The sequence below is a fragment of the Suncus etruscus genome, assembly GCF_024139225.1.
Source record: "Suncus etruscus isolate mSunEtr1 chromosome X unlocalized genomic scaffold, mSunEtr1.pri.cur SUPER_X_unloc_2, whole genome shotgun sequence".
NCBI classification, from domain to species: Eukaryota; Metazoa; Chordata; class Mammalia; order Eulipotyphla; family Soricidae; genus Suncus; species Suncus etruscus.
This window is the reverse complement of record NW_026060315.1, coordinates 2,475,024-2,488,479: the sequence shown is the minus strand read 5'-3', so window position 1 is coordinate 2,488,479 and position 13,456 is coordinate 2,475,024. Positions and strand designations below refer to the sequence as shown.

Genomic DNA, 13,456 nt, shown 5'->3' with positions numbered 1-13,456 from the left:
TGTAACATTTCTTCTTTAAGTTGGCTCGTTTGTTCATCTATGGATTTCTTGTACTCATTGGTTATTGATTCTTTACTTTCTTTTACCATGGCTTGCCTGGTAACATTGCTGCTTTTAGGTCTTCATCTATTGGTACTGTGCATTTTAGTGAACTTGGAAACTTGTTAGGATTTCTCTCCTAATCTCTATTTGTTAGTGTCTTCCTTGGTTTACCCATATTTCTTTGAATTTATTGGTTTGGTTTGGAGTGCAGCGCCTCCTAATTTCAGACCTCTTTTGCCACCTGTGGGGTAGGGCTGGGTCCCTTCTCTGGAAATAGGCTCTAGGTGGGTATGTTGGCTGAGATTTCTGATGTTTGGCTCCTCACAAATCCTCCAGTTGAGCCTGGGTCAATTGCCTTCCCCTCTTCCTACCAGCCAGTGCATTTCCGCTCCTAGCCACAATAGTAGATGGCACAGTTGTGCCTAAATCATTTGCCCACTCTCCTCCACCTGGGTCCAGCTGGCACATCATTCTTGCCCCTCTAGTCATAGGTCCCCCTGTCTCTCTTTCTCCCCGGGCTGCCTATGTCACGTTGGCAAATTGGTGACCCCCTGCATGCTCCTACTGGCCTCTCTCCCATGACTCATGGTTCCCCTGAGTAGGCGATCTGCATGTTCTCCCTCTGGCCACCCAGTGAACATTTTTAATCCTTCTCAAAATCTTCTTCATCAAGATTTTATGTTTGGAAAACAAAGAAATTCTGAAAAAGTGGAATAACGAATTTCTAAGGACCAATTGAACCACATGCGAACAGAAGCAGCAGATGAAGATCTTTGATATCTGTCTGTCTCTCTGTGTCTCTTTATTTCTATAAATGACCTTCTAAGACCTTCTCTCCTACCTTTGTGATTTTAAAAGTCTAATAATGTAAATCATAATTTTAAAAAAGAACAAAAATGAGAGAGAGATATAAAGATAGTGAGAAAGAGATGGAAAAGTGAAACATTTGCTCTACAAGAAAGAAGTGGATCGTTGGGAAAGAAACATTATTGACATAAAATATTGCCTGGGAAAGGGATTGAACTTTATAGGACTTATTCTCAATAATAAAGTTTTGTAGCCACCTGCTTAAATAAAAAAAATACTTCCTAAGACCTATAACAGCTAGTCGGGATAATATTATCAAGAGAAAGAAAAGGTTGGTGAACTAAAATGCATCTTCTTGATAGATGAGAGAGGATTTGGGGGAATAATGTTCCGGTTTAAATGCTGCTGTGGTGTTTGAAACCATCAGTAACAGTCATAGGGAGTGGTCAGATTTGGAATTAAATGTCATTTTAATAGAACTTGAGGGACATGAAACCAGAATCAGTAGTCTAACCATTTGAAATAGAGTTTTTGGATTAAAATCCACACTTTGAAACAAGCCATGGTGTGTGAGACCAGAAAGAGAGCAGCCTCTTTTGCTTTGCTCTGTGACTGTGCATTTCTACCATTCAAGAAGATGCACCTTAACATATAATAGTATCATATAAAAAATGTTCAAAAAAAAAAAAAAAACAAAAAGATTTGAACCCCACCACAAATTGTGAGTGAATTTGGTATTTCTGGAGACCCAAGCAACACCAGGCTCCTACACAATATTTCTGATTAACTCGAAGTTTGCTGAGTCTGAGTTAACATACCCTTTCTTTCTTTCTTTCTTTCTTTCTTTCTTTCTTTCTTTCTTTCTTTCTTTCTTTCTTTCTTTCTTTCTTTCTTTCTTTCTTTCTTTCTTTCTTTCTTTCTTTCTTTCTTTCTTTCTTTCTTTCTTTCTTTCTTTCTTTCTTTCTTTCTTTCTTTCTTTCTTTCTTTCTTTCTTTCTTTCTTTCTTTCTTTCTTTCTTTCTTGACTATGTAAAAGAGAAGAGCTTCTGTAGATATCAGAAATAAAAGGTTTTATGTATTTATATATTTTACAGGTTCTGATTAATTTTTTCACAGTAATATTTAAAGTACATAGTGACAATGAATCAGGGGCATTGCCACCACCAGTTTTGTCCTCCCTCCACCCCTGTTCCCAACATACATCCCATATATCACTCCTTTACCCCCCGGACTGCTAGTGTAACTGGTCCCCTCTTTATATAGCTAGTTATAGATTGGGTATCGATAGTGTTGTCATTAATTTTCGGTTTGGTGTTTAAGTCTCATCATTTTTAATTTCTACTCAATGTTCATACATTTGGTCCTGGTACCATTTATTTGTTCTCAATTTATGAGACAGGAAATGATGGTTCAAGTTATGTAGTTCTGTTTGAAAAAAAAAAAGACAAAAAAAAGAAAAAATGGGAGGCAATCTTCTAGGGGTAGTAAACATCAATTCAAAAGAAGAAATGGGAAAAAAATGAAAAGCATACTAAACAAAACAACCAGTCAAACAAACAAAAAATAAAACAAAATGCCAAATCTAGCAACTACAAAAAAACACAACAGCAATAACAACAACCAAATAATAACCATGAGAATAAAAGAAGGAAACAGGGCTGGTATGGCAAAGTTTTGTGCTTTTTTTTTCACATAGGCACAGTAAGTATTGGGGGAAATTAGGAAGAAGATTTCTTGGCCTAAGGGAGAGAGGGTTTCTCCATCCTTGAAGCATACTGCCATGGGAACAATTACAGATTCCATACACACTCATTTTCACACCCCAAGGTCTTTTTATGGTGCCAGGAAAATTTCAACTCAGTTGTGGATGATAAAGTTAGGCCTTTGTAAAAAGAAACCTTGGAATTTGCATAGGTCATAGAACAAAGCTTATGATGGAGACTTTTGTTATGGTTCTAGAAGTTGTGTTCCATCACTGTTGTTGCAATCAGTCTTCTGTAATTAGTGGTCCTGGTTTTTCAGAGATCCTAGGATGAAACTTAGGATAGAGTCTTTCATTGTGGTGCCTGAAGTTTTGCTCAGTCTCATCTGTCAGTCAGACCTCTGAATTCAGAGATATTGCTTATTGTACAAATCCTAGGCCCCACTACAATTTGTACAAAACCCCAAACTTTTTTTTTAATAATTTATTTAAAAAGTGTGCTGAAAAACTGTAATGAGTGATTTTTAGACATAAAATATTCAGATGTTAGAGATGAAATATTAAGGATGCTCATAGAACTAAAAATGATGTAATAGAAAGCCTATTAGAATCAAAAACTAAGAAAGTTAAATTGAGCAAACCCAAACAGAAAATTAGGGACTTAAAACCCTGTAAGGTTAGATAAAAACTTCACTGGAAAATCTCACCAGAAGAATAACAACTACTGAGAACATAATAAGCCAAGTAGAAGATGAGCTTCACTCCCTACAAAATAAAAGGCTGGAAAAAATACTAAAAGAGGCGAAGAGACAACTACAGAACTCTGGGATAATTCAATAGAAATAACATAAATATCATTGGAATCCCAGAGCCCAGGAAGAAAACCCTAACAATGAATCAGTGGTCAAGAAAATCAATGGTGGGGCCGGAGCAATAGCAAAGTGGTAGAGCGTTTTCCTTACAAGCATACAATTCAGGATGGACCACGGTTTGATCCCCCTGTGTTCCATATGGTCCCCCAAGCCAGGAGAGATTTCTGAGCACATATCCAGGAGTAACCTCTGTGTATAACAGGGTGTATCTCTTGTCCAAAAAAAAAAAGTAAAAAAAAATCATTGTTGAGAAAATCCCAGAGATAAATTGTGTATGCAGTCACATCACCTATGCCTGAATATTACCAGCTAACATTTTAAAGATCTAGCCACATACCTGTCATAATGATGTAAACCACTGATATGAACAGAATACAGAGAACAGAAAGATAAATAAAAGCAATAACATACAAAGAGGTGGGGCCGGAAAAGTGGCGCTAGAGGTAAGGTGTCTGCCTTGCAAGTGCTAGTGTAGGACGGACCGCAGTTCGATCCCCCGGTGTCCCATATGGTCCCCTGAGCCAGGGGCGATTTCTGAGCACATAGCCAGGAGTAACCCCTGAGTGTCAAACGGGTGTGGCCCAAAAACCAAAAACCAAAACAAAACAAACAAACAAACAAAAAAACCCAGCAGATTTGTCACAAGCAGCCCTCAATGCCTAAAGGCATACTTACAAAATTCAAATAAATGAGACCTCTTCAAGGATACAATATCCACCCAGACATTTATTCTGGTTTGAAGGAGAGAAAGACAGCTTTATGGACAAATAACAGGGAATTTTTAGACTCAAAACCAACTTTAATATAAGAGTTGATGGGTGTCCTTTTAGGCAAGGCGGACTCAAAAAACAGACCAGACTCCTACAAAATGATGAGACTGAATCTCACGACTACCCTCTCACTCAAAATAAATGGACTAAATGCACACAGAGTGTCTACATGGATAAAATGTTGAGTCCAACATTTACCTAGAAGAAAACTCATTGGAATAGTTAGCTTAATTATAGACACAAAGTGAAAGGTTGGAGAGCAATAATCCAAGCAAAAAACCCTCTTGAAAAGGGGGATGGCTATAGTAATCTCGGACAAAACAGACTTTCATCCTAAAAATGTTTTAAGAATAGAGACCGATATTTTTTAACAATTAAGGTATAAGGGGTTGGAGAGATAGCACAGTGATAAGACGTTTGCCAAGCAGCCAATTCAGGATGGATTGTGGTTCAAATTCTGGCATCTTTTATGGTCCTTCAAGCCTACCAGGAGCAATTTCTTTCTTTTTTTTTTTTTTTTTTGGTTTTTGGGCCACACCCGTGACGCTCAGGGGTTACTCCTGGCTATGTGCTCAGAAGTTGCTCCTGGCTTGGGGGACCATATGGGACACCGGGGGATCGAACCGCGGTCCTTCCAAGGCTAGCGCAGGCAAGGCAGGCACCTTACCTTTAGCGCCACCGCCCGGCCCACCAGGAGCGATTTCTAAGTGAAGAGCCAGGAGTAGCCCCTGAGATCTGCCTGGTGTGACTCCAAAACAAACAAACAAACAAACAAAAAACAATTACAGGATATGTACAGCACTAAGAAAACAGACAGAAATATATATGTATATGAAAATGTGCCAGCAAAATATATAAAACAATTGCACATATATTTTAATAAAAACATCAATAGTAACACTGTTTTGTTACTACTTCATAGTTCAACCAGTCAACAATTCAACAGAAAAGGACTCTTGAAGGGAGAAATAGAACAGAGTGTATTAGTAAATTTCTACAGGGATCTCCATTTTCTCAAAATCTGAATATACTTTCTTTATGAGTACACATAAGATTCTCCAAGATAGGCCACATCCTGGGCACAAAATATAGCTCCCTAAAATCAGGAGGAAATAAATTGCATCAACTTTCTTCCGTATCATGATGTACTTCAATTAGTAGTGAATCCCAGACACAGAAAAGAAATTTAACACCTGGAAATAAAACAGCATACTAGCCAAGAGCCAGTGATATAGAGGGAATAAAAAATTACTAGGAACAAATTAGAATGTATACCCGGATTGTTAGAATTTGTGGAGCACAGCAAAAAAAAAAAAGTATTTAAGAGAGTTTATAGTTTTGCCAGCATTCGTCAGGATGCAAGATGGGGCATACATAAATCATTTAAGGGCACAGCTTCAAAATTGGAAAATGATCAATAAAATGAACTACATGGTCAAAGAGAAAAGAAAACAACAGTGTGGAGCAGAAATGAATGATCTGCAATAAAAATATTAATTAAAGCAAGACTTGGTTCTTTGAAGCAATGAATAAACACAGTTGATAAATACCTAGTAAGACTCTCAGTGGAGGAAAGAGAAAATTAACGAAACTAGTTAACAAAGTAAAGGATGGATTACTATAGAATACAGAGATTAATCAAAGATTACTTTGAGAAACTTCGTGCCACAACCCAAGAGAACCGATTCAAATGGATACGCATTTAGACTCTTCTAAGAAAAGAAGGAGATGAATCACCCAGCCCAGATAACAGAGCGGCCTGGGACCAGTGGAGACTGATGAGCAGAATCCATGATCTGCACATCTGCTCACATCTGGGCTTGGGATACAGAAAGACTTCGGGATTCCTGTCTTCATGAGAGTCCTGAATGTCCATTGGAAGGGAGGGGAGAACACTAATGAATTCTTTTACTTGCTCATTCCTCCCTCTCTCATTGCTCCTTCCTTTCCTCCTCCTCCTCCTCCATTTCTGTTCTTTTCTTAACCTTCCTTTCATCTGTGCTTCTCCACTTCCCTCCTTGTTGCTCTCCTTCCTTCACTGACTTCATTCTTTTTTCACTCTACTTCTATACCTCCTTCCTTATAGCATTCCCTCCTCTTTTCTCTCTTCCTCTATTTACGCCTTCTCTTCTCTAATTTCTATCATATATCCTTCACTCTTTCTCACCTTTTCATTCACTTTCTATCTCTTAATTTTCTCATTGTCTCTATTTCTTTTGTCTCTTTTATATCTGTTTATTCATTCCAATCTTCCTATCTCCTCTACCTTCTTTTTAGCTTCTTTCTTTCTTCCACTTTTTTTTTTCAATGATTACGATAGATATTTATTTAGAGACATACATCTGCAGCTTAAATAATCTCAAAAATTGTATATTTCAGCTTGGACCAACTTCTCCAAAATTCGCTGAGGCCAGCTGCATCCAGATTCCAAGATTATTTCTTTGCCCATTCCTCTCTCTCTTTTCTTTCCCGAATAACCTCTTTCAGATATGGCTCAAGGTAGAATTTATCCTCCTCGTATTTCGTCCACTGTTCCTTGGGCAGGATCTGTGCCCGGATTGTCAGGTCCAGGGCTCTCTTGATGCGGAACATCCTGTCGTTGTAAAGGTTCTCAGGAAGCCTCCTTATGGCTTCTTTTACGTCCTCGTCCTCGTAGATCGTGTCATCACGCATCAGCCCCAGTTTGTTAAATCCTGCAGCATTGTAGTACCATTTCCGAAGACCTTCCAGCCACCGGCCTGAGGTTGCGACTGTGTGCCGGCCCGCCATGTTGACCCCGGGACGAAGCCTCTTTCTTCCACTTTTTAATGAAATAACAGATTGACATTAAGTTGGATATTGGGAGTGAATTACCTACTAAAATTTCACGAGTGAAAAGGGCAGTTCAAAATTTGTAAAAATCCATAGTACTTTGAATATGAATATTAGAAAAGCATCAAGTATGTGATTCTTGGCTGTTGTTGATTCACAACAACAAAGAGAAATGAGATGGAAATGAACCTCTTCTCTCAATCCGAGAGAAAGCTAATGAGAGCATCTCTAATAAACACAAGCAAATTGAGAACTGGATGGATTTTAAGATCCTAAACTCTCAATCTCGATTCATGAACAGGAAACACTATAGCAGGGCTCTCTTCCAGGAATTTAACCAAAAGAGTTGACAATACATTTATTTACAGGGACTTGTTTATAAAATTGAACTCATTAATACTTAGGTGGTTAAGAGTTATTTAAAAATCTTGCTTCAAAAGGATCAAGGAAAACAGTGATTTTGCCATTTAATAATGACTGAAGAAGATATATTAAAAGGAAGGATGAGGGGCCGGCGAGGTGGCGCTAGAGGTAAGGTGTCTGCCTTGCAAGGGCTAGCCTAGGAAGGACCGTGGTTCGATCCACCGGCGTCCTATATGGTCCCCCAAGCCAGGGGCAATTTCTGAACTCTTAGCCAGGAGTAATCCCTGAGCATCAAATGACTGTGGCCTGAAAAAAACAAAAAAATTAAATAAAAGGAAGGATGAAAGAGCAATCAAACACAGACCATGTTAATAAGGGTCTAAGGAATATCAAGGAATTAATTGTGAGAAAAATGGTAATTGATATATAATAGCAGTTGGAAAACTTCTTGGCAGGGAACCAATAAACCACAAGACCATTTCCAAGGATGATGAAATAACTTACAAGGCTTTAGTGCTTTCCTTCTTCTGACAGTCTCCATCACACCAAAAGGAGCTTATGTTCAATTGTGTTTATTTTGGGTAGACATTCAGTGATTCAGGATTTATGGATTCAGGATTTATGCCTGATCTCTGTTCCTCAGGTTTTCCTTCTGGCAGTTCTCAGGAGATCATTTGTAATGCCAGGAATTCATTCTGGCATCTGCCACAAAGAATCAAGTGATATTTTTCCTTACAGGCCCACAAATATATTTTCTTATGAAAATAAAGTTATAAGCTTGCAGGAAGAGTCTGTCATCAGTTGATCTAAGAGGTAGGCGAAGTTCTAATCTTACTAGACATTGGTCCTTTGCATCTTGTGTTAATAGAGCCATATCCTATAAATAAGGACATATGGCAAGATTGTCCTCACCTCACACTTTCGTCTGCTTCAGAGGAATTGCTGTAACCAGAACCAAGATGAAATTTGTGATGCTGATTCTTCTACTTGGTCTGGTTTGTGCAGATCTGAAACCTCAGGTACCAGGATTGGAGATATAACAGAATGGGAGGAAGGGTGTGTGTGTGTGTGTGTGTGTGTGTGTTTTAGTCATTTCAATAGTTTTTCCATGGCAAACCTTATGTTTGGATGTAAATTATATTCTACATGCAAATATTGTTTTGTATAATCAAATATGAATTAGAATTCCTTCCTAATCAAAAGTTATTTTCAGAATACAGGGCCATGGAAACGTATAAAAATAGGAGACAAAATAAAGAAAAAAATTTAGAACATGCATCCCAGAGATTTCAATTATGGAACATTAATTGTGAGATTAGATTGTCACACTTTATTAACTTTTATAGGAAGTAAGTAAAATTTACTTGCATGTCAACGATATATTGGTTTCACAAGCAGAAAAGATGCATTCTTGAGACCATATTTCTCATTCCACTCAACATTCTGTTTCCTAGTTCACATTTTCTGAATATTTTTGAACTGTAACCCATTGACATAGAGTTATTTGTGAAAAGTTTTGACACCAACTTTACAATCCACCAAATCTTCCATATTTATTATATGGAAATAATTTTATTTTCCTAAAAATTATGAGAATACTCTTAAGTGAAAACTGAGCTAAGTTTGAGTGTATTTTAAAATAGTCTAAATTTGGGGCCCGAAGAGATAGCACAGTGGCGTTTGCTTTGCAAGCAGCTGATCCAGGACCAAAGGTGGTTGGTTCGAATCCCGGTGTCCGATATGGTCCCCCGTGCCTGCCAGGAGCTATTTCTGAGCAGACAGCCAGGAGTAACACTTGAGCACCGCTGGGTGTGGCCCAAAAACCAAAAAATATATATATATAGTGTAAATTTTCAATAACCTGAAGATACTAAGAACTAAATAATTGATCACATAATGTGGCATTTCTACAAGAAACACCAATGGAGTTGTAGTTCTAGTTTCTCACGTAGGGCTCATGTCTTTGCTAGTTTTCTGTCTAGTGGTGGAAAAGGTGTGTTTAAGTCTCCTACTATTATTACATTTCCTTTCATATGTTTCTAAATATCTGCGAGCAAATGCCTTACATATTTTGCTGGCTCTGAATTTTGTGTATAAATGTTCGTAAGAGTTAGTACTTCTTGATCTACTGTTTCCCTGATCAGTAAGTAGTGACGCTCTTTGTCTCTGATCCATTTCTTGAGGTTGAATGCGATTTGGTCTGCGATAAAGATGACTGTCCCCACATTTTCTTGTTTTCCATTGGCTTGGATAAAGATTTCCATTTTTTTATTCTAAGCCTGTGTCTATCCTGTCCTTTTAAGTGTGTTTCGTACAGGAAGCAGAAATCCGGTTTTGTTTTCTAATCCAACCCTCTAATATGTGTCTTTTGATGGAGGAGTTTTGCCCATTGAAATTTAAGGACACAATTGACAGAGAGGGCTGTTGTGGTATTGTATTGTGTAGAGTGGTTGTTACAATTGTGTGTTTTTATAGTGTGATTTATCTTTGAGTAGTTCATTTAGAGTGTATATATATGTATGTATGTATATATGTATATATGTATGTATATATGTATATATATGAGTTATTTTATGTCTGAGAATATTTTTAGTCCTTCCTCTCATATGAATGAGAGTTTTTCTGGGTAGTGGACTCTAGTTTGGAAGTTTCTTTCATTAAGTAGTTTAGATACGTCATTTCATTGTCTTCTCTCTTGAATATTTTCAAATCGGAGATCTGTTTTGATTCTTATGTTCCTTCCTTTGCACTTGAGGATTTTTTTCTCCCTTATTGCTTTAAGGAATTCATATTTCTCTTTGGTTTTTGCTATTTGCATAACTATATGCCTTGGTGTTGATTTATTAGTGTTATTTTATTAGAAACTCTTTTCCCTGCTTGAATCTTTACCAATCCCTCTTTGAAGAGGCTGGAAACATTTTCCGCTATTATTTCCCTCACTACTTATTCTTCCCCTTTTTCTATATCTTTTCCTTCTGGTATTACCACAATTCATAAATTATTTTTTCTTTGTTCATTAAATACCTACATTTGTTTCCAATGCTAGACCTCTTGTTTTCTTATTGACTTCTTTATCATTTTTGCTTAGTATTCTTTCTTCAAGTTTATTTTTTGGGGTGGGGCACACCCGGTGTTGCTCAGGGGTTACTCCTGGCTATAAGCTCAGAAATCGCTCCTGTTTGAGGGACAATATGGGACTCCAGGGCATTGAACTTCGGTCCATTCTAGGTTGACCACATGCCCTACCATTTCTGCCACTGCTATGGCCCTGGTTTTCTTCAAGGTTCTTCTATGCAATTCTCTAACTGTATAATTCTGCTGTTCTGAGTTACTATGACTTTTTTATTTCCATTAATTCTATTTGTTCAGATTCTCTCATCTTCTGTAAATGTTCTTTAAATTGTTTGAATTGTTCGCCTATATATTTCTTAATCTTGCTGTCTCATTATTCCTTGAATTTTATTGCTATTGCATTCATTGCCACATTTAGTTCCTTCTCTATTAGGCAAGTGCATTTTGGTGGACTTAGAAATTTGCTAGGGATACTCTCTGTATCCTTGACTGCTAATGTCTTCCTTCGTTTAATTATATTTATTTGCATTTGGTGGCTCAGATTGTTGAAGTATCGGGGTTGGAAATATATAAGGAAAAAGTACTTTCTGAAGTTTTATCACTTCAACCCCAAAGTTTTGAGCTACTTTATTTTCCACTCCAGAACTTAGATGAAGGGAGAATAGTTGACCCTCTGGTGAGAGAGTTTTTCATCTCTGTCTCCTCTCTGCAGAATCCTCACTGTTCTGTGAGATGATTATCTTGTCATTATTACACTAAAGTCAGATTTTCAGAGCAAGTACCCAAAACTGGGTAATAGAATAATACAAAACGCTCTTGTATTGCATAGATATACTCTGATAAAATTTTATGTAGCTTTGGGGGGGGGGTTGGGCCACATCTCTTGACACTCAGGGGTTACTCCTGGCTATGCTCTCAGAAATTGCTCCTTTTGGGGGGGCCATGTGGGACATTGGGTGATCAAAGCATAGTCTGTCCTAGGTTAGTGCATACAAGGTAGATGCCCTACTGCTTGCACCACCACTCCAGCCCCTATATAGCTTGTTTTTGAGGATAACCCATATAGGATAAAAGAAAGAAGGAAACACATAAGATGGTTTATGTGAATGGAATCGGATGTTTTGAATCAATATGGCTATATGGCCCAGCATCAAGTAATTAGGTTGAGCTGTGAGGTTGGACAGAAATATATTTATCTTTACCAGACCACCAATCTTTGGATAGAGTTGGCCTCACTTAAATACAAGCAAAGTGAACCTAGTTACCTTCATTTATGGCATAATCAATGATACAATGAAAAGATAGGGACAGACTGATACTAACGTTAACATATTTTGAGAAAACCACGGGATATCTGAAGAACAGAGGGTCTTTGTCTCTGTCTGTTCTGTGTCTCTTTTTTGCTCTTTCTCTGCTTGAAATATACTGATCTTCGAAGGACTTCCCTGCTGCCTCCCTTCCCTTGCTCCTTTTCCCCTCCTATATTGTGATCTAATATGATTGACTTTCAATTAAACATTGGGGTCATATTATATATTATTAATGCAGTATTAAATGATGCAGATGTACATTTATGAAAATCCTTATTTATTCAGGAATTGAACACTACAAAATATACCAACTATATGTGTCATGTACATTGTTCACTCCAAAACATTTAAGTCTGGGAAAGAATTTAAATAAATCCCTCTCATTCCCATTAGAGAAACTAATTACAACAACTACAATAAACTCAAACTCAACTCCACTCAAACTCAACTACAATCAACTACAACAAACTGAAAAAAAAGATGAATTGGGAGAACATAAACATTTTATGTTCAGTGTATCGACACTGAAAAGTATAGAAAAGTTTTTATTCAAGAGATCCACTAAACAGAATCTAACCAACAGCATCTAACCAACCAAATAAATTGTTACTGAAATGATGCCTCTTGATACTTCTATGCATATCTCCAGACCATTCTTATAAGAGATCAATGGAAATATACTCCCTTTGTGCCCCAAAAAAAATAATTAAAGAGTAGGAGTGATATTAATTAAATTATTTGAGATTAATAACACTCACATACTCCACTACACACACACACACTATTCACTTTTGTAAGGGTTTGGAGGAAGTCAGGAAAACAATTATGAAACAAATGGAAAATGATATTTAAGATTCCTTGGAAAACCACTCGAAAGGGAATTAATGATCCCCAAGACCCTTCCCCAGGTTATAAAATATCTCACAAGGACTTAGTCTTTTACTTCTTCTGCTGGAAGTCATGAAGCAAATGGTGCTGCTGTCCAGTTGTCTTTGTTAATTTTTGGGGGTACATTTAAGGCTCAGGATTTATGCATGAGATCTTTGCCTCGGAGAATCTCTCCTGGCTGTGCTCAAAAGAAAATGTACTGTGCCAGAAATTTAATATGGTGTCTGCCAAATAGAAACAAGTAATTTCCATCATCTCAAGACCAAAAGGAAATATTCTTAGGGGGCCAGCAAGGTGGCGCTAGAGGTAAGGTGTCTGCCTTGCAAGCGCTAGCCAAGGGAGGACCACGGTTCGATCCCCCGGCGTCCCATATGGTCCCCCAAGCTAGGGGCAATTTCTGAGCTCTTAGCCAGGAGTAACCCCTCAGCATCAAATGGATGTGATCCAAAATCCAAAAAAAAAAAAAAAAAAAGAAAAGAAAGAAATATTCTTAGGTTAGGGCCAGAGAGATGGCATGAAGGTAAGGTGTTTGCCTTGCATGTAGAAGGATGGTGGTTCGAATCCCGGCATCTCATATGGTCCCCCGAACATGCCAAGAGTGATTTCTCAGTGTAGAGCCAGGAGTAGCCCCTCAAATTATATTTATGAACATTATAGGATGCAGGCTGATTTTATCATTGATTTTCTAAGGGGTAGGTGATCAGCCAATCTTGTATGTCATTGGTCCATTGGATCATGTGTTAACAGAGTCATATCAATAAAATAAGAGACAAGTTCAGATAGTCATACCTGACATTCTCATCTTCTGAGAAATTGTGGA

The 13,456-nt window shown here is 37.7% G+C and overlaps 1 protein-coding gene across 1 annotated transcript; it reads right to left on the bottom strand.

Moving 5' to 3' along the window:
• Positions 1-6,487: 6,487 nt before the first annotated feature.
• On the bottom strand, positions 6,488-6,974 carry LOC126000573 (cytochrome b-c1 complex subunit 7). The gene has a single exon (XM_049767793.1). It carries the CDS (start codon positions 6,959-6,961, stop codon positions 6,626-6,628), a length of 336 nt encoding a protein of 111 aa, XP_049623750.1. The 5' UTR covers positions 6,962-6,974; the 3' UTR covers positions 6,488-6,625.
• Positions 6,975-13,456: the final 6,482 nt, after the last annotated feature.

Coding starts and splice junctions, on each gene's coding strand:
- LOC126000573 (XM_049767793.1), bottom strand. CDS start 6,961: ATGGCGGGCCGGCACACAGTCGCAACCTCAGGCCGGTGGCTGGAAGGT.